We start from the raw sequence: 21,253 nt of genomic DNA, 5'->3' as shown, positions 1-21,253 counted from the left end.
GAAAAAATGAATTCTGTCTAGATACTTTAGCAGTCGTGAGTCATGCTTTACTAAGTGATCATCTTCAGAAATACCAAGACAGTGGGATCGGGATGGTTATTGCACTTGTGAGTGCAGAGTGCACTTCCCAAAGAGTCACACGGGAGCATGGATTGCCTGCTAGGGCAGAAGAGACTGCCTGACCCTCTGGCTGTTGGAGATTAAGCACATTAGTGGAACCTGCAGAAGGCTATAAACTGGTGGGAGTGACAGAAGATAACTGATGGGCAACCTTGAAAGGTGTTGCTGAGTAAAAAAGTTCCCACAGGTCATCACATCAGTCATTGTTCCGGACAGTCAGCTAGTGTGGCTGCACTAGGCACAGCATGCGTGCTATAGGAAAGCTGGAAATTCACAGAGACCTAGCAGGGAAAAATGTTTTCTTAAAGGTGACTTTAGTAGAGGTTAAAAATAAGCAAAATCGGGTATTATGGTGGCGTATATTGTGCAGCCTTGCCACGTCAGCTTACACGGTGTAGAGGTTGCTTCAGTCCAGCACAGTAAAGCATTTTAAGATGCTCTAGCCTCTCATTTTCAGCAGGCTTTGACACTGAGAGCAGACGGTGCTGTTGGCCAGTGTTTTCTGGCATGCTACTCAGTTCCATCCCCACGCTCTGTAACACGGACTCCACCTCAGAAACGTATCAAGGTCTTGAGTTTGGCTGGGAGCATGAAGAGAAACTTCATTAATTCACCATGAAACAGCATTTCAGAAATGTATTTGCTGTGTGTCTTCCCTGTGCATAGTTTGGGTCTTCAGGGGGTTATTCTAATGTTTACTGTGTTGGGCCAAAAATAAGCTAAGCTAAGCAGGTGCACCTTGTTTGCAATTTATTTAAGCTAAGCACAGGCAGATCCAGTAAAGCTGTATGAATATCTGTAAGTTTTAAGAATGAGCAAAATTTTTAAATGAAATACAGAAAACATTAATGGGAGTTGACTGCTCTGGATTAAAAAAAAAATGTAGTTTGTACTAATTTGATAGGTCTGAATTCAGAAAAAGAAAACCGCAAGCAAATATTAATGGAACCTAGGCAAATATCTGAAGTTAAGCAGGTGCTTAAATGCTTGGCTGTACAGAAATACAGTGATTTAATTAGGATCTTGTTATGTTTGACAGGCATATCTGACTTTCAGGCTAGAGAGAGAGCAACAAGAAAAGCTAAATCTAGGTAAATATACCTGGATTCCAGTATGTGGCAGGAGGAAAAGCAAGCTTTCTGTGCTGGATTTCAGTAAGGAGTTTGTACCTTGTATTAGAGCATTTTGTAAGATGAGTATTCCAGGCCTGCAAAAGTCCCTGGGATCATTAAGCCAAGTGACTGTTTTTTGTGTTGGTTTTTTTTTTAAAAAAAAAAAAAAAAAAAAAAGTCAAGATAAGTCTTCCACCATAAAGAAATCATAGGAAAGTTTTAGTTTTTCTTTGTTGATCATCTGCTAAGTCAAGTGCTGGACTTCACTTTCTCCACCAGCTGGCAGCGAAACAAGGAATACATCCTCTGCTAGAGGTTTATTTGTTTGGGTTTTTTTCCAGTAAGGGGTGACTCATGATTATTTTTTTTTCCCAGAGTACATAATATAGTGTATCAGGTTTAGTAGCTGCATTAGTACAATGAGCTGAAATCATTAAATTGATTCCACATGTGATAAATACCAGGTTAAAACAATCCGCAGCCCTTCTATATGCCTTCCTATCTTTAATGTTGATAAAACCATAGCAGTAAAAATGTTGAAAATAAAAATATAATGAAATAATAACTCCATGGAAGCCGTTTGGGTATCTGCACTGTTCGTTTGGCAAGAGTTCACTGATTATCCATGGCATTTTTAGAACAGGTAATGGAAGTGTGAAATGAAAAATTAAAAATCCCAAAAACTTCTTTTCCTCTGCCTATTCATCAAGTGTACAGTGGCCATTAAAAAGAAAGCAAGAGTTCTGTTGTTCTGTCCTGGATCATAAATACAAATTGTAGTTATTTTACTACAGTCACAATTGATTTTAAGTACTTTCCTGACTGTAGAATTCACTATAGAAAAACATGGACTTATATAATAACCTCTCAGGTGAATTTAAAGTACAAACAGTTATCACAAACTGGAAAGGCACCCTCTTGCTTACAGGGTGGTAGCCAGTAGTTAAATTTAGAATCATCCACATGTTTCAGTGATATTTTCCTCAAAACAGTGCCCAAATGTATGCTTAATTGTCTCATAGTTGGCTGTCTTTTAAAAATTCCTCCTGTCTTAAAGGTCATTAAGACATTTCTACCAGCATTTTGAAAGGTTTTCAATGTCTTTTTGGCTGGTGAACTGAAAAAAATGCAAACTACTACTTTGTTGATCTTGTTTTTAATCTCAACTGCATTATCAACTGAGAGTATGCTCTGAAGGTATTGTTAAAAGTGCTTTGAAAACTTGTAAATCCCTGTAATTTATGTTCCTGTGGTCTCAACTGCTTCTTTCTGTCCTTCTGGTTTTAATTTGAATGCAGTCTTGTCTGGGTGTGTACCTGTAAAATTGTGTTTTTCCAAGCACAATTTACAGTCGTGACCCTAAGTTTTACAGTGTTCAAACCTTATAGGAGCTTCCTCCTATGCCGAAAAGCCAACTTTGGGTCAAACAGCTCTTTCATATTATAATTGTTCAATCAAGGTTACTTGGAACAGATCCGATTTTGGCATTTTTTAGTTTATCACAAAGACTTTATAAGAATATCAAGTAAATTGGAAAGGTTCCTTTCCCGGGGACCAGTAATAGCATTGCCTTATTTCTTCAGATGTACACAGTTGTAAACTTAGCCTGCTTCATGACAACAGTCCCATTTATCTAAACAATTCTCCTTTTAGAGTCAATGGCACTGATAGAAACTGAGATAAGAAATACAGATGGGAGGATCTTTCTGAGTCTCTACTTACTGAAACTCCTTGCTGTGCAGCTTACAATCACCTTTTCTTTTTGGTGCCTGAGAATGCGTGGCAGACATCTACCATGAAACAGAGTCCTCTCTAATTGCCAGAGAGCACTCCAGTAAAGGATGATCGAGCTTTGCAAGGGTTTTTACAGTCCTGGTGATCTCTTTCTTGATCCCCCCCCCACCACCACCACTTACTGTGTTTAAATGGCAGGGGTTGGAGGGTTTTGTTTCATAGCTCTAACTTACAGTATTCCTTTCACTATAATTCTTTGTCTTTTGAATGAAGGTATTAAATTAGTCTATTTTATTGTAATCTGCAGATGAATCCCCTTTTCATTTACTTACTGTCTTTTTGGGTGATACAGGAAAAAGAAGTTTCACAACTTTACATTCTTTGTGTTCCCCTGCAATAAAAATAATACTCGCACACTAAAACAGAAGTTGTTTGGACTAAATGTTATAAGCTTTACTTTTAGTATTTACTTCTTTGCTGTGCTCATTTTTTTAGCATGACTTCAACATCCTTGGTGGTTACCAGGAAGAGAAGAACAGATAGATCATGTGTTTTCTTTTTCGTATGTTTGTATTTTCAGATCATTGTACAATCTGGCCGTCACCCCACAGTGCTGCAAAAATTATGCCAGTTGCCTTTCCAGTATTTCAGTGATCCTCGTTTAATCAAAGTGCTCTTCCCTTCACTAATAGCTGCTTGTTACAATAACCCTCAGAACAAGATCATCCTGGAGCAGGAGATGAGTTGTGTTTTACTCGCCACGTTCATTCAGGTAGCTATTGCAGTAATACAACAGTGGTGTGCAGGGTAATGCGACAGTTTTTCTCGCCTTTGCTGTGTATATGGAACTCATTTGACTTAAGTAAAACAAGTAAACAGCTTTGAAGTACTTTAAGGTTCTCTGTAGCTCTTTTCAAACCACAGATTATGCCTGTACTTGAGGCATCTTATAACACGAAAAGGTTACAGAGCAGTTCAGATTCTCGCTATCGCATGCAGAATCCTGTTTTCATTAAAGTTGTTGGATGTGCTAGGAAGATTTGATGCAGATCCTGTTGTTACAAGGTAATTCTTAATATATTTATTTTTTTAAATGTACTGTAAATATAGCATATATGAAATCAGTATATTAATGTATTTACATACAAATGTACAGTTGTATACTGTGTACAATAGATTTACAGTGAGAACTGAACAGAAGTGTATATATTTTATGCAGAAAATACACAGAACATATGTTACCAGTCTAATCTTGCAGTCTTTATTTTTGACAGTAAGCCACTGAGGTCATTAAAAATACTGTTTTGAATAAGGATTTACAGCATTTTTTTCCCCTTTGTCTAAATTTATATGCTGTGCTTTACATATGCCTTATGTTTTCTGTACATTTTACTGAAATTTTTTTCCAATGAATAAATTAAGTTTTCCTAAGTACTCTACTATTAAAAAATAATATGGTTTTAGGACTCTAGTGACTGTATCAGTCACCTGAAAGGTACTGTTGTTAATGCAGAAATGTGTCAAACTTTTTTTTTTTTTTCCTACTGCTTTACAGCTAGTCCAGGGGTAGGCTACACGGTTTTGGAAGAGAAGGCACAAGAACTAAGTATTTACTAGAAGTCCTCACACAATATCAAACTTCTGAGTGCAACTGCTTTTTGTCCTTTTAATACTAAAATATTTGCATAGCAGATTAAAAAAAAAAGTTTGGAACTTAGTATTAAAAGAATTTTCCATATAGTAATGAGTTTCTGGTTAAATACAAAGCTATAGTTGATCTTTGATTTCCTTATGGTGAAATGACAGGTTTCAATGTAGAAATCAGTGACAAAAAGTAATTTAAGCATTACGAGTAAATGCAGCAAGTTTAGTTTGTCTTTTTCAGCCAAAAAACGTGAGTGCAGAGGAGAGTGTTCCCTATATGAATAATTAAGGTTAATTTACCTTGATTTCTGTGCTAAAAGCGAGAGAATGGCATTTAAATCCCCAGTAGCTACAGCAAACCCTAAGTATATTTACAAGGGTCAACATTATTAAGTTGATTTCCAATTAGAGGTATATCTCAGATGCCCAGTCTACATGTTCTTGCAGGCTTTTAGAAAAAGTTACGTTAAAATATAGAAGATATTTGTGTGCTGAGAAGAGTCATGTCTTGACTTCACTGGTACTTTAGTATTTTACCCATCTTAAAATCTAATCCCAAGTGTTGCACACACGCACACACACACACGCATGCACACAGAGAACAATTCTGAGAGGAGCTCAGAAATGCTCAGATACCCACACACACAGAAGGGATTTGCTTCTGTACTTTTATTTTGACTTGCTGCTGTCTGTCAAGCAAAGCTCTCATTTGCTTCAGCAGAAGGTTTGGGAAAGACTGTAAAATGTTTCCCCGTGACTAGAAAATGAGATTCTTCCTGTGCCAGGGAATACAAAAAGAAGTGCCGTTTATGTAGAAGTTTGGTGGTGTGTGCGAATATAACACTTAAATACAGTTTGTTAAATGTGTGCAGCATAAATCAAAGGAAAATGATTGCTGGATTTTACAACAACCCACGTTATATCTCCCAACAGATTTATTTCCATCATCTGAAGTTTGCATCATCCTTTTTATTTTTGTTACTTCTGTTCTAGATGTGCTGAAATAATTAGAAAACATTTAGGAGTATTCATGATTTGCTAAATCATATCTCTTATGTCAAATAGTACCATCTCTGCTCAGTGACTACTCGAACAAAAGATAGCGTCCTAAAAGCCCTCTCTGTAGTGGGGCAGCTGGCTTGCATAATCCTACGTGGTTCCGAGTGAAGTCGGTGTCCGTGCTGACTCCGGAGGATGCAGCATCCTGTCCGGCAGCGGCAGGGATCGCACATCACCTTGGGCACTTGGATTAACTGCACCTCAGCTGGTTAGGCAGCTGGCCGCAGTGCTGGCGGCCAGAGTTCATCACCTCTGTGGAAGAACTTCACTTACTCTCAGGAGATCAGGACCGCAGGCTCCTGGGTCACTGGGAATCACAGCTGGTGAAATCAGGATAATGCAGGAATTTTGTAAGAGGGTATTTGGAGTCAGGAGCAGAAATCTAAACCACCATTTGTTTTAAAGAAACACAGCTATAGTAAATGTTCTCTTAAATTAAAAGTCATAATAACTATTTCCTAAGAAGCTATTAAAATCTTGTTTTTTCTGTTGTGTATTAACAGGTTTTTGGTTTGGGTTGGTTGGGGTTTTGGTTGGTGTTGGGTGTTTTTTTTTGTTTTGGGGGGGTTGGTTTTGTTTTGCTTTTCAAAAAAAGTACAAATAAAGGTATAAAAATCCACGATGTCTTATAGAATTTAAATGCTGGCAGTATTCTGTTAATACATTGCAAACAAGCCAGTTTGTTAATTTACAAGTTTCATAATGTATTAGTATTTTTGAGTGACTGTGAAGACTTAAAAATGTTGGTTTAATTCCTCAATTTTAAGAGCAGAAAAGCTGATGCTGTTGTTGTTGTTGTTGTCGTGTCATCCCGTCCCCCCCCCTCCCCTGCAGGATTTTGCACAGAGTTCAGGCCAAATGGATAATCAGTTATCTCGGCAGAGGGGTACGTCTGCAATGAAATGTAACAGAGTAGCAATTCGGTAACAAAATGTGTAGATGTTATATTTTACTGTGATTTAAATCTTTTGAGTCCACATCATGAAAGAATTACAGTAAATTGCAATATGATTTCATGGTTCGGGGAGAGGCTCCGTAGCTCACATTCTGACTTAAACATACATGTCTTCCAGTCTGCTGCTCATCATATCAGGAATTCAGACTGTTAATCTTTATTAAATGCTATGTGATACCATGTCTTAAAATGTGATACTGTGTATGCAAATATATAATTAGCTGTCACAAGGGTTACCTGCAGAAGTTTTAGGTTGCAGAAGCGGACACATGCCAGTATACCCAGGGAGCCAAAAATTAGTAAAATACTGTCCTGTAATTACCCTGTAAAGTTTGTCTGTTTGCAGAAAAGTTGCAATATTCTCCCCTCCCCGTTGCTGTAAATATTGTGTAAAATACAGTTAACCTCTTTAGACTACACATTTGAAAGATTCTCAGCTAAGATGGCTATTGTTAAACATGTCTGAAATTCAAGTGTGTTGATGGGTATCTGGTCTTGAGTCACCCGTGTTTTGCATAAAGGACGTTGCTCGGCCAGTCATTTCTTCCTAACAGCAAGCAGAAATACACCACCATTTTGCTAGCATTTGGCAGAAGACGAGCAGCTCTAGGTGTAAAACATAACTTTGTGTTTAAAACTAAATTATAAAATTAACATAATTTTATGGAGATCTTTACTGTCAACATTATACCTCTTAGTCTGAAGCAGCCTCGTGCAGTTCTGCAGAACAGACTTTCCAGGATTGTGTTTGCATGAGAATCTGCTCAAGAAAAATCTAAAATCTGAGCAGAAAACTGCTTTTTATTTTCACTGTTCAAACTGGGTGAACTTTTAAACAAAGATGACTATGTGGTGACGTGTGAGCGTGATTGCTAAACATTCCCCAGTTGCAAAAAAGCTGATTTAATAATAGTATAAGCAGGATTATTTTATCCATTATATCACTTGAATGTGAAGGATGGTGTCCCCAGAAAACAAATGGGAACAGTAACACTGCTGGGAATAAAACCTGGAAGCGCAGGCTCCACTGTTGGGTGCTGCGCTGCAGCGTGCTCCTCCAAGGGTTGGGCCCTGCAAGGCTGTGCACACATGTGGAGCCCCGCTCACGCCAGCACAGTACACAGAGGAGTAAAAGCTGCATTTGTAATCGTGCTGTGAGCTTTGGGGGAACTGGGGAGCAAAACTTCTCTGCAACCCTTTGTGGAAAAAGTTGCTGCTAAGTGGAGGGCACGCCGTGGAGGCTGCCTGAACCCAGATGAGGCTGCATTGGTCCCCGGGAGCTCCAAGAATATAAAATGTGTAAAGGTGCATAATGTTCCGATGCATAAAGCAGAGCGCCTGATCCAGAAGCCTAAAAATCTAAGCCTTTGCTCATCAGAGCCCTCTGCTCCCATTTTTACAGCCAAGCCTCAGTGTCCAGAGCTCCACAGAAATGTCACCCCGTGATTTGAGAAGTTTTTGGTAGGGGGAGGGGAGCGAATGACTCAAAGTATGTCAAATTGGCTTCGTGTTCATTATTCTTGTTTTATTGCCATCTTAAGAGGGAATAACTTGGTAATTTTATGTTCTGTCTTCAACAGAAAAATTTTTCAATTCTCAAGATTATCTTGAGCTGTCCAACAGATTCCCCCGCCAGTCCTGGGAAGAAGCTCGACAGTTCTTCTTGAAGAAATAAGCATTGTGTTTGGTTTTACAGTCCCTAACATCGTCACGCTGAGCAGTTCCTGCTGACCGCCTTCTTCCAAAGGCTCTTCCGGAAAGTTTTCCGATACCCTGAATACTTACGCTGTAGATACATAATTTGCACTATTTATATCGTATGTACTGTAGATAACTTTCAAGTTCTGTTTTGTAATTTTGATAATTTGAGTGTATTTCATTCACATACCCTGTGTCATGATGTGGGTGTTCTCTGCCCTGCGATGTGGCGGTACTTGCCCTGCGGAACTGCGGAAATAAGATGGCGAATGGAGCAAACGTGTTCTGTATATCTTGTAATAAAGTAACTTATCCCGTCTGCAGCCTGACCCGCGGGGCCGGCGCTGGTGCTGGCGCTGCCGCCAGCGACGCGGGGCTCGGGCAGGGGGGGAGAACAAAGAGGGGCCGCGGCGTCTTCTCCAGCGCCCGGCGGGCCGGGCTGCGGAGGCTGCGGGAGCTGCGGGGGCTGCGCAAACCGCGCGCGTCGGCGGCGCGTGGGGCGGGCGGCAGCGGCGCGCGGCGTCCGGGCGGCGGGCGCGGGCTGGGCGCGCGGGCGCGACGGGAACGGCGCTGCCGGAGGGCGGGCGGCCCCGGTCCCCGCTGTGCGGCCCCTTCGCCGGCCCCCGCGGCCGGGCGCGGCCCGCACCTGAGGCGGCTGCGGCGGCGATCCCGAGCCGGCCGGCGGGCCGCCGCGCTGCCTGAGGGGAGAGCGGGGCCTCCGCGGGGACTCGGGTTCCACGGTCGCCTCTGCCGAGGCGGCGTGACGGTCCGCGCGGCCCCGCTCCCCGGTGACGGCAACAGCTCGCTGCAGTCCAGGCCCCGGAGCCAAAACCCGACCCGGCCGGAGCCAGGTAACTGGGGCGGCCCCGCGGCCGAGGGGCGAGGGCGGGAGACGACCCCCTTGCCCACCTGTCCCCGGGCCGAGGGGCACCGCCCGCCGCGGCGGCGGCTGAAGAGCGCCTGGACGAGGCGGCCTCTCCGCCTCCCCGGCGGGCGCGCCCCCGGCAGCCCGGGCTGCTCCGCGCCCCCCGACGGCAGCTGCGGATCGGCCCGCGGGCCAGCTCGCCCGCGGGGGCCCGGCCGGGGCCTGCTCAGTCCACGGAGGCGGCGGAGCCGCTCCCACCTCGGCGCCGCGGCTACGCGCTCCCTCGCCGCTCGGCGAGGTGCCTCGGGTAGGCCCGGCTACGCTCGCGCCCCCCGAGGGTGCGGACCCGGTTGCCCGGGGACGGGGCCGCAGGGGCGGCTCGACGTGTGGTGTGAGGCTGCCCGGGCCGGCGATCCCGCGGGAGTCGGCCCTGAGCGCGCTCCCGCCCGGGTAACGGGGACGCAGCGGGAGCCGCGGCGGCCGCCCGCACTCGCAGGTGATGCCGAAGGCAGATAAGGAGCCGCCGCCCGCGTCTAGACGGGGGCACGGATACGCGCGAGGGGACGGGACGGCCAGCCGCGCCGCCGCCTCCCCGGGGCAGTACCCGCGGCCGAGCCCCCGCCGCCCCCGGGGAGGAGGCGAGGCGGCCCCGCACCGCGGCAGGTGCGGGCGCGGCCCGGCCGAGCCCGGGGGCTGCTCCGAAAGGGAAACCTGCGCTCCGCCTCCCCGGCTATAAATAAGCGGCCCCGCTCGGGAAAGCCGATTAGCGCCGTGTGGAGAGGCCGTGCCAGCAACGCCGGGGCTGCACCCTCTCCGCGCCCGGCGAGCCCCGCCGCCGCCCTCCCGCCCCCCACCTTTCTTTTTTTCGTTGCAATCCTTTCCTTTTCTTATTTTCTCTTTTTTTATTAAGTCCAAAATATTTAATCCCACTATCCAACCGCTGACTCTGACAATAAATAACAATAACTTACTTTTGTTCGTTAAAGGCTCAAACAATCCGTCCTCCGTCCATTGATAATTTAACATTATTAGTACTGGTTTTCCCGTTAAAAAGTCTCGTTTCCGTGTCCCGTTTTTCCAGCGATGGTGCGGGGCCGGGCGCCGCGGCCCGGGAGAGGCATCGGCGTGAGATGAGACTGGACGACGCGGCTCCGCGGAGGGAGGGCCAGGCCGGCTCCGCGGCCGCGGAAAGGCGCGCACGCCGGGGGAGTCTCTCTCCCCCTTTTGTATTCTCTCTCTTTTATTCCCCCCCCCCCCCCCCTTTTCTTTTCCCTTCCAAAAAAGGGAAGAAAAGCCGTCCCTAGCGCAAGCGGCGGGCAAGGCAGCCTGTGACCGTGCCGGGGTCCAGCGGGGAAACCCGCGTTTCTTTGGGGAAAAGAAACATCGAAATCCGCAGGGGGAAAAAACCCAAAACAACGAATAACCAGGGCGGGGGCTCTCTCTCCGGTCTGGTGAAGGCAGCGAGGATCCCGGTGCTTTTTTGGCCGTCAGTAACATATTTTTTGTTTGTTTTTAAATAAGAATAATTAAAAAACAAAGGCGTTTGTCCGGCGCTCTGGGAGCAGCCCGGGGCCGGGTGTCTCATGCAGGGAGCGCAGGCATGCGGAAGTCCCGCGGCGGCGGGCGGCCGGGCCGCCTCACGTCTCGGCCGGGCTGGGCACCATGCTGTTGGGGGTGTCGGGGAGTTGGGAGGACAGCGAGGTCACGTCGCTGCCGGAGGAGGTGCCCAAGGAGCCGGACTCGGAGAAGGAGACCTGGAGGAGCAGCGGCGGTGAGGACCCGGCGCGGTTCCCCCCGCCCCGGCCCCCTCCGGCAGCGCCCGAGCCCGGCGGGCCGCGGGGCCTGCCCACTCCCCGCGGCCCGACGGGGCGGCTCAGCGCGGCGCGGCGCGGCTCACCAACTGCTGGAAGGCGGCGGGCTGCTCCAGGTCGCTCTGCAGGGCGAACTCGCTGAGCGCCTTCCAGGGCGGCTGGTAGGTCTGGACCTCCACGGCGCTGCCCTGCACGGCGCTCTCGTGGCGGATGGGGCTTCCGGCCACCAGCGGCGTCCCGGTGAGGCCCTGCAGGCTCTGCGGGCACACTGGGCTTCAGTACGGCCGCCGTCCGAGCCCGCCGGCCCGGGGCTCCCCCCCCCACCTCCCTCCCCGGTGGGGCGGGCGGGCGCTCACCGTCTTGTCGCTGTGCTGCTGCTGCTGGAGCTGCTTCATGAGGATGGACTTCTTCTTGTCCTTGCAGCGCTTGTTCTGGAACCAGACGCGGATGACGCGGGGGCTGAGCCCCGTCATCTCCACCAGCTGCTCCTTCATCAGGGCGTCGGGGCGCGGGTTGGCGGCATAGCAGGTCCGCAGCGTGTGCAGCTGCTTCTCGTTCAGCACCGTCCGCACGCGGGTGGTCTTCTCTGCCACCTTGTGCGCCGGCGGCCGCGGGGCGGGCGGCCGCCCGGGCACCGGCTCTGCGGCAGGCGGGGAGGGCGCACACCGTCAGGGTGGCCGCCCGCCGCAGCCCCCTCCCGGCCCCCCGCCCCTCCCGCCGCCCGCCCCAGGAGGGGGGAGCCGGTACCTGCGAGGTGCGCGGCGGCGGGCGGCTGCAGCGCGGGGCTGCGCGGCCCGCGGGCGGCGGCGCCGTCGGGGGCCGGCCCGTGGTCGGCGCGGCAGAGCAGGTCGCGCTCCCGCAGGCAGAACTGGTCGCCGGGCAGGAGCTGGCGGCCGCAGGCGGCGCAGCGGAAGCAGTCCAGGTGGTAAACGTGGTCGCGGGCGCGCATCACCAGGTCGCTGCTGCTGAAGGCCGCCCGGCACTGCGCGCACTTGATGCCGAAGAGCCTGCGGGGAGGCGACGCGCAGTCAGGGCCCGCGGCCGCGCCGTCGGGGAGGCTCCGGGCGGCGCCGTGGGGGCGGGCAGCGGCCGAGAGTCGGGTTTTCGTTTGGGGGAAATTCGGGGGTCTTAGGGGGCTTTAGTGCTTTTTCGGGCTTTTGGTTTGGTGGTTTGGTTTTTTTAACGAGCGTCGGCGCATTCGGGGTCACCTGCTGTAATCCCGCTTGCAGTAGGCTTTGCCGTCGCGCAGGAAGCATGTGCAGGTCTCGTCCAGAGGCTGCCCGCACTCGGCACACTTGAGGCAGGCGACGTGCCACTCCAGGTCCGGCGACACCCGCAGCAGGAAAGGGTCCTGGATGCGGCCCCCGCAGCCCGCGCACAGGGCCAGCCCCGGCCGCCCTGCCGGGAGCGAGTGAGGCACGGTCAGGGGCAGCGGTGTGCAAGAGCAGAAGCACCAGGAATTAGGGAAAGACTTTTTTTAAAAAAACAACATTTTTTCCCTTTTTTTTTCCTTTTTTCCTTCTCTTTTTTTTTTTTACTTTTTGTAAAATAGGAAGAAAGATCAATAAAGACAGAAACACGGAGAGAAATAAAGGACAGAAACACAAACGGAGAGAAATAAATACAGCCAGAAATAAACCCCAGAATTTTGATTGAGGGAAATTAACGCCGAAACCCGGAGACATAAAAGTAGAATTTCGGAAAAAGGAAACCAAAGCAGAAACACAGAAACAGTAAAAGAAAAGCCGAGGAAAAACGGAAAGAAAGAAAGAAAGGAAGGAAGAAAGAAAGAAAGAAAGAAAGAAAGAAACTGAATGATGGAAAGGAACAAAACCACCGAAAACCCAGAGACACTTTAAATGGGAACATGGACAAATGAAAACGGCAAGAGACAAAAAATCGAAGAGACGGAGAAATAAAACCAAACAAAAACAGAAGAACAGAAAGAGAAAGAATTTAATTAAAACGGAAAGAGAAATTTAAAAAAAGAAAGGCAAACCGAAACACGGAAAGAAACACGGCAAGAAAGAAGAACAGGCAGAAAGAAACGAAGACAGAGAGAAAAACGGTAACGCGGGCAGAGAAAGAGGGAATGCGAGAAAGAGCAAGCAGCGGGAAGGAGAGAAAGAAATGGAAACAGCGGAAAGAAAGGAGATCAGCAGCGCGGATAGCCGAAGGGGCAGGCGTTCGGTAAGAAGCGGAGCCAGCGGGGCAGGGCAGCGCCGGGCACGAACGGAAACAGCGGCACCGGAGATGCCCCGGGCCGAGCCCGCAGCCGCCCGCGCCCGCCGCGGTGCCGCAGCCCTTCCCGGCGCTGTCACCGCGCCCGCGGGGCCGGGCCGGCGCGGCGGCCGCCAGCCCGCCCGACGGCAGCGGCGGCGCGGAGCTCGGCCCCGCAGCGTCCCGCGCCCGCCCCGCCGCGCCTGCCCGCCCCGGCGCCGCGCCGCGCTGCGCGCACTTACTCTTGGAGGGCTCCCCCATGGCGCCCGGGAGCGGCCGCGGGAGGAGGATGTCCACCATGCGGGCGGCCCCCTGCGCACCGGCCGCGACGCGCGATGCGGGATGCGGCGCTGCCGCTCCACCACTACCCGCGCCGCGCGGGGCGGGGGCCGCGCCCGCCCCCCCGGGCCCGCCCCGCCGGGCCGCGCCGTGATGTCAGCGCGCAGCGGCCGCGGGGGGCGGTGGGGCGGCGCTGACCTCACCGCGCGGCCCCCAGAGGCGATTGGCGGCCGCGGGGAGGGCGCCCGCGGATTGGCCGTGGCGAACAATGGGCGCGCGGTGGCGCGCGGCGGGGCGCGGAGTCCCCGCGCAGCCCCGCGGGAGCCCGGCCCGGCGCGGCCCGACGGCGGCTCGGACGGGGCGGGCAGCTCCTCGGCGGAGGCGCGCCCCTGTGCCCGGGGCGGCCGCGGGACCCACCTGGCTGCCGCCGCCGCCCGCGGGACCCTCCGGCCGCCTGGCACGGGACCCGGCGCCGTGCGCCCCAGCCCTGTGCGCGGAGGGGACGGCGGCGCCGGCAGCCTGAGGGGGCGGAGATGCACTGTGGCTGTGCCCGCTCTGTGTCCCCTGCTATTTTCCTGGACTCTTAGCCTCGCCCTTATGTTCTCCTTTTATTTCCCTTTCCCGCTCCTTCCCCTCCCTTTCCCCTTTCATTTCGTTGTCCCTTCTCCCGGCGCCTCGGCGTGCCGAGGGCAGGTGCCTGCGGACGGGGCGGCGGGACGGTCCCTGGCGCTGCGCGGGGGCGCATCCTCGCGGCCGACGGGAAAGGGGCTCCGCCAAGGGCGCCGGCGCGGACCTGCGCGTCCGCAGAGCGGTTCCCTGCTGGCGGGCGTGGGCGGGAGGGCCGCCCCGACGGACGCGAACGGGACCGCCGGCATCGTCGGGGCGGCCCTGCAGGGAAGAAGACGCGTGACGAGCAGCCGCGCGATGAGTTGAAATCGGAGCGAAAAAATAGCATTTTACCTCATTTTCGTGCACCTGATCCTGTGCTGCTCCTGCAGCTCAGCTTCTCCTGTTGCTTTTTTATCCCTTCCATTAATTTTTCCTCCCTTCCGCTCCCCCCCTCCTCCCCCCCAAGTCTCCATGGGCTTCCTGTGCATTAGCTGAAAAATAGGGAAAGCCTTTCAGTGGCCTTTGCCTCAGTTTTAAATTCCCAAAGACTTCACAGCTCAGTGGCACGAGTCTCTCCAAAGGTCCGTGACAGCCCATACATACTGGAATTGAGATTGCTGCTGTCTTGGGGCTTCAGTCCTGTCCCTCCCCTCCATGCAATCAACTTTTTAATTTTACACACAGAATTTGACAGGTATAGACCAACCTGTACAGCCTGGGAAAGGATATAGTGACTGTAAGTTTTGGCTAAGGAAGGGCGAGCTGTGCTCATTTTGCTCAGAGGAGGGAAGCCAGCTGAAGCACTTGGTTTTTTGTATGTCAGGCACCTAGTAGATACGAAACCCCAGAAGCTGAGGAGGAGAAGAGGACAATTTGGATATTTGGCTATTTGACCCACTCTCCACAGCCCAGCCACAGCCCCTGCTACACCTTTGAGGACCCCAAATGTTCAAGTTTGCACAAGAGCTGAGGGGAGAAGTAGGATGGTATTTGGGGTACCCGCCAGGGGCATGTGTTGCCAGGGATTTCGGCACCCCTGCATGTGCCAAGGTGTGGTGTGGCAATGACTCCTCAGGGCAGGGTGAGGCCATGTGTCCCCTGCCTGTGTGGCAGTGGCAGGGTGGCTGTGGCGCCTGTCGGGGTTTGTGGTCTGCTGTTAGTGTGGCTCACTTGCCAGCAGCAGAGCTGAGCTGGTGGTGAGTGACACAAAGGGCATTGGAAAAGTTTAGCTGGCTCTTCAAGCTGGGGTGACCTCATAGGACGGGTGATGGGAACTGCCACAGTGCTGCTGCGGCTGTGGGGTGGCACAGGGTGTCCTGCCCATGCCTGGGAGCCTGGCAGGAAAGGGGTGCAGAAGGGTGACTTCGGTCTGAGCTAGAATCCATGGAGTCCTGAGTGAGTCAGTATCTGCATGTGTTAACAATAAAACACAAAAATAAAATGTCAGTGATAGGAGAATGCAACACGTCTAAGAATACAGCAGCTTGGCAGGGATGCTCCACGTTGCATCACCCTTTTCTCACTTGAGGGCAGGGTCCTCTCTATTCTCCCAAACCTCCCACCAGCTTAGGAATAAGAAGGTTAGGTTATAGCCGAGCCAGCCAAACTTTTCCAAACTGGCACAAAGCTGTGCTGCAGACACACCTGTGACAGTACAGAGCAGTGCACTGACATCAGGCAGGTATGCTGGGACTAGACTCAGTTCATGACTGGGCAGGTAGGAACAGCGTGGGCAGTGCAGCACAGGCAGTTTAGCAGAACACCCCCAACCCCTTCCCCCCCCCCCCCCAACCCCCCGCCAAAAAAAACCCCAACCACCAACCAAACCCAAAACCCAGGGAAATGGTGAAAGCCCTGAACCTCCTCTAGGTGATGTACAAAACAGCTACAGGTAATGCCAAAAGGCATAAAACCAGCCTGATACCACCATGTTTTACAAACATGTTAATTGTTGGTTCACTTGAGGGGGGGTAAGGAAGCGCATCGTAAAATCATAGAATAATTCAGGTCAGGAGGGACTTCTGGAAAACCACTTTCAGGTCGCTTGGAACTGCTTGCTGGAAGCATTTGCTAGTCAAACCCAAATGCAGTCTCTCCTTCTGCACTGATTACTTCTTGCTTTCCTCCACCCAGTATCCAGAGTTTCCGATGACTTTCGGGGCAATTCCGGCTGGGTTTGGTGCGAGAGCTGGCAGGGGCTGCCTGGCTGTGGGGCGAGGCCAGCTGACAGCACTTCACGCTCTCTGCAGAGCAACTCTTTGCTTTCTGCTCCCAAATAGAAATACAAGTTCTCTCTAGAAAGGGGAAACGGTAACAATTTTTTTGTTTGCAGCAGATTGCAAAGGCAGTAAATGCTGATTCTTTCAGAGCCAGCCATGGATTAAGTCCATTATAAAATTAAAACAGATGGAACACAATTTCACTTACATTACAAAAAAGGACAGGAACCATCTGCAATAAGATTTAGCTTTGCAAAGCTATTGTTATCATGTTACCATTAAAACCTTTGATGAAGGGTTTTCTTTTCTTTCATAAACTTGTTCACATGAAACAAATGTTTTATTTATCCATCTTCCTAAGATAATCATATTTTATTTAAAAAGATGACATCTCTCAGAAAAACAGCTCTTGGTTCTAACAGAACATGTAAAAACAAAGAAATGTTGTAAAACTCCAACATCGTACCATTGGGGGCTTCAGTGGGGAGGATGTAGCAAAAGGAGAATTCCCTGTCCATTTTTCCTTTAAAAAACATTTCCTGGTGTTTGGGCACAATGTCTGATACTGAAAATAGATAATTAATGAGATAATGGGATACTGCATGTCACCTCCTGTCCAATGGGATTATCTGATGGCTAATTATGGACAGATTGTGATTAATGTGATTATGGATTGGATATTAATCTGATTCTGGATTGATCTAGTTATGTTTTAGTCTGCTCCAAATGGTTAATTGGATCTGAGATAATAGAAATGCAGCTTGCAACAGATTTTGCCACATCAGTTGATGAAGTATCTTTTGATCTGGGTGGGTTGCGAACAATAAATTATTTACAGCTGTTGAGAAAATGACTCTTCCTTAGAATGTAGTCATTCATTTTATTTTCGAGAGCCTTTGAAAACAAAATCAATATCCTTTCTAAAAAGAGATGTTGACAAAAGAAAGGCACGTACATAACTCACAAACAAATGTGACGAAATTAAACAGTGGTTAACCCGGTGGCCTAATGTCTGGTGATGCATTTGAATTGCTATGTAGAGCTTTGGGCTCAATTCTTCTGAGACCAGCAGGGGTTGGGAGCATTGCAGGGGAAGAGGGCCCAGCTCTGGGGAAAGTGGTATTGCACAAGAGCTACTGCCAGCCCTGCTATTGATTAAGAATCAGCCATGGTAAAATGGCAAAGGGAGTCCTTGCCATTTCCCCCCCACTGGATAAGAAGGATTCAGAAAGTTCATGGGTGCAGAGGGGACTCATTGGCCCATCTCATTTGGCCTCCTTCGCACCAGACCATGCAATTGGACCCAGTGTTGTTATTTTTGACCCTCACAGCGAGCCTGTTAATTTACAGTTGACCTCAGTCTTGTCTCCCAGAGCTGTATCTGGTCTTGATGTAGCCTGCCCATGCGGAAGAGGCTGCCCCACTCCCTGCAAAGCCATCCCTGCTCGTTAACTGCTTTCACTGAAATGGCAAATTAAGTGTATATTTTAGGTTCAACCCCCAGCCACTGGATCTCATTATGCCATTATCTGTGGGATTAAAGGCAATGGGCAAGTTGTAGCATCTTAGACTTTGTGACAGGGCAAGCAGGAGGTGCATTAGCCTTTGTCAGCAGGTGGCATAAGCTGCAGGTAACTTCGCCAAGGAGGTAGTCCTCTCTCAACAGGCTTTGCAACAAAAATAGCAAGAAACAAGCAGGTCCCAAAACACTGAAAGCAGAGGCCTATTGCAGCTGCTGCACTTGCACTAAAATCTTATTCACTGAGATGAAACTGAAGGAAAGAAAGGAAAAAATAACTTCTCCTGAAGTGCTTGCAGGCATGGAAAGAGCCATTCCCCTGGGGTGATTTCATGTGCTGGCCATCCCTGCCTCTGCAGGAACGGCTTGGGCTGGCACGAGCAGGAATACTGGCATCTGGATTTCTCTCCAGCAGTGTAACAGGCAGAAAAAGCAGCTACCTGTTTAAAAAATAATGCTGGTATAACCTGGCAGAGGATCTTACACGCATATCCCATTAGCAACAAGGCGAGCTGCGTGCAGGAGGAGGGTGGCTGGTCGCGAAATGCCTGTTGCAGGTGTCCATGCTGGGAGGGGAGCAGAGCTCTCCCCACTGCATCGCTTCCTTCCTTCCTTCCTTCCTTCCTGGGCAGGACAAGGTGCCTTCCACAGTAACCTGAGCCTTTGCTTCCAGGAGGTTGTGAGGGTCACTTTTTGCCTGTGACCTCAGCAGAAGGGGCTTCTTTAACTCCTCTGGTGATCTTGTTCTCTAGCAATACGCAGCAAATGTGATGCTGCTCCCTGACTCGCTCATTACTTGATTGGCACATGGAAATGATTAGCAAGTGAGAGGAGTTTATAAGAAAGGGAAAACACCTGCCTGTGGTGGTTTTGTAGGCTCAGTGCTAGTAGAAGGGTTGTCTTAGCTATGGGGTGGCTTTGGGGCGCTCTTTCCTCTACCCCTGGCATTGAAAATAGGAGCTCGTGGCATTGTTCCCTTCCAGAAGGCTACTGTGAGGCCTCCTGAGAGACTAGCTGCCAATCTGAGACACACAGGTGAGTGGCTGTAAGGTGATCGGGGCAAAGTATTGAGCACACCTGTGGTAGTGTTTTGTTATAAAGGATCTCAAAGGTCAGACGTGTTGAGATGTATTTTTGTGCCAGTGAGGATGAGAAGCAGAGAGCAGGGCCCTAGGGAGATGCATCCCCTGTTGTGCAGAGGGTCCTCTACTTGCGGCTGTGGGGAAGGGTAATGTCCTGGGGGGGCTGAACCACTTGGGTCATGTGAGCTGGCAGTGCTTGGGCAAAAAGTATCTCAGCAGTAGAGATCTTTGCTGCTGCTACTTCTGAGGTGGGATTTTGTTTGGTGCCCTCCTCGCTGCTGCCTGTCTGGTGTTGGGCGGTGGGTCCGGCCCATCAGCTCAGAGAGCCCTGCTGAGCTGTAAGCAGGTTGCAGTTGCTTTAATGTTATTGGATTTTGACAGATTAGGAGGTGAATCCTTTCGTGTGTTGGGGAAGCTTCCCAAATGCAGCTCTTTGAATTTATCTGAGTCAGCTATCTCCAGAGTGATTGCAGAGGAGTAAGCTAGGGATGACCTGTGACAGAGGGGACCATCGTAGCAGTAATAAAAATAATTCCTGCCCTTCACTAAATCCCTCAGTCATGAGACTGTATTAGCTGGATTCCATATGTTTTAATTAGGAATTATGTATTCTAAAGGAACCAAAATCCGATTCTAGTGGAGACATGATTACATATTTGTGATTGGTCCTCATTTCATCTGGCTTTTGTAGAGATACCAATACAGGTACCTGCTCTTGTCTGCAACCATATTTTAAAAAGTTTGATTAATCTGTGTTATTGATTTCTATTTTTTTTTTTTTGTCTTCCCCTTCCCAACTGTGAAAAAATGTAATTCCCTTTCCAATGCAGAAATTGGGTCAGCAGATCCTAATGAAATAATCCTGGATAACAATGCACTGTACAAGGATCTACTTCCACTAATTAATGATTTTTTCTTTCAAAGTACTATCCTCTGCTTGCAGTGGACAGTGACTCCACCTTCAGCAGCACCTGTTTGTTGCATGTTTTACCACTTTTATTAATTGTCATGCCCTAGGTGGGAAGGTCAAATAGAAAAAAGCTTTTTGCTATGGTTCAGCTAATATGGATCATGCTGATATAATCCCTACCTGATTACAGTTATAAGCTCCTAAAACACTGGCCATAAGTGATAAAGACTTCCTTTGTGCTTCAGGGTGTAATCTGCGTCAAGCCAGTTTCAATAAGGATTACGTGCATCTGAAGTGTTGCTGAGGTTTTGAATAAAACTTATAAACAGAAAACAATAAAAAGCATGTCACATCTCTGGATTGGTGACACTACATCATGAAATCTGACCTGAAGAATGGCAGTATCACTCTGCTCATAAAAATACGATGTATGCTATTAAGCCAGACGCATAGTGAAAGGATGTATTTATTCTAGGCTATGATGCCATTAGGTCAACTTTGATAGTAACTCACTTTTGTTTTGGTCTGAGGTATTAAAAATCAAACTGAAATGACAAGGGTGGGTTTGGGGTTTTGTGCTTTTGGATTTTTTAGGTGTATGTATGTTCTTTCTTTTTGTTAAATATTTCATCCCCATGAGATGTGCGTGTTGGAAGTTCAGTTTTGGAGCTTAAAATGGGATGATGAAATTGTGTGCCATGCTTCTGATGAGTAAAACACCTTAATTAAGAATACATAATGGCCAAATTAATGATGCCTAGGATGTTATTTTGTATCCTTACTTTGTTGTTATTTTTGTTGGATTACCTAGGATGCAGGTAAGGATTTCTATATTGTATAAAACTCCCATATCTAAAAGAGTCATGCTGCACCATAACCGTTACTCAAACTGGTGGTAAAGAGCTGCTTCAGTTATTCACAGTTTTCTCAGACCTGTCCTGGGGTCCAGTGACTTCAGCAAAATCGTTCTTCCCCTTGTATTCAATAAAACTTCCCCTCCAACCAGGCATTTGCTCAAGCCAGGACAAGCACAGGCAGCCCCAAGTATCCGTTCAGTTTTCTTCGTTTTTGGGGGGACTGGTGGAACCAGGGCAGAAGTTAGAGCAGTGCTGGAGCTACTTTAATCTGCATAATCAAGCACAGGCCCGGAAGGGGTTTTGCTACCTCCTTCAGCTCTTCCCTCTGCAGCCCTCCCTTAGGGCTTGGGCAGTTTAGGTAGTGCTCTGGGGCCAGGAAGCTGGAATGTGTGCAACAGCTGCTTTTCCTCTATTATAGAGGCATTTGAGATTTGACACAAAGTAAATTGTCCATTCAGAGGCTTGTGTTGCTGGCCCTGGTTAGCTGTTGCTGTAAAGCAGTAGTACTTTTTGGCATCCGATGCAAAAATCATGCGGCAGAATACATTTTAGATGTGATC

At 49.3% G+C, this 21,253-nt stretch overlaps 2 protein-coding genes across 6 annotated transcripts in view; one reads left to right on the top strand and one right to left on the bottom strand.

The window, feature by feature from the left end:
• SCAPER (S-phase cyclin A associated protein in the ER) overlaps window positions 1–8,651 on the top strand; it is a 165,949-nt gene extending 157,298 nt beyond the window's left edge. For 4 of the 5 annotated variants that reach the window (XM_055715699.1, XM_055715701.1, XM_005442654.4 and 1 more), the window contains exons 30-32: window positions 3,547–3,738; window positions 6,504–6,555; window positions 8,205–8,651. In XM_055715699.1, the coding sequence (XP_055571674.1) occupies window positions 3,547–3,738; window positions 6,504–6,555; window positions 8,205–8,299 (339 nt within the window). In that variant the 3' untranslated portion in view covers window positions 8,300–8,651. Of the gene's footprint in view, window positions 1–3,546; window positions 3,739–6,503; window positions 6,556–8,204 lie in introns of those variants that run through there. The other variant, XM_055715702.1, reaches the window with a different exon arrangement.
• Window positions 8,652–10,084: 1,433 nt separating this feature from the next.
• ISL2 (ISL LIM homeobox 2) lies at window positions 10,085–13,641 on the bottom strand. Its single transcript, XM_055715613.1, has 6 exons — window positions 13,461–13,641; window positions 12,207–12,396; window positions 11,746–12,005; window positions 11,355–11,638; window positions 11,085–11,255; window positions 10,085–10,941 (listed from the first exon to the last, which is right to left on the bottom strand). The coding sequence occupies exons 1-6, from the start codon at window positions 13,516–13,518 to the stop codon at window positions 10,825–10,827; spliced, it is 1,080 nt and encodes a 359-aa protein (XP_055571588.1). The 5' UTR covers window positions 13,519–13,641; the 3' UTR covers window positions 10,085–10,824.
• Between the last annotated feature and the right edge of the window lie 7,612 nt (window positions 13,642–21,253).

The sequence above is a fragment of the Falco cherrug genome, chromosome 7 (assembly GCF_023634085.1).
Source record: "Falco cherrug isolate bFalChe1 chromosome 7, bFalChe1.pri, whole genome shotgun sequence".
NCBI classification, from domain to species: domain Eukaryota; kingdom Metazoa; phylum Chordata; class Aves; order Falconiformes; family Falconidae; genus Falco; species Falco cherrug.
The sequence above is the reverse complement of the archived record's forward strand: the minus strand, read 5'-3'. Positions and strand labels throughout refer to the sequence as shown.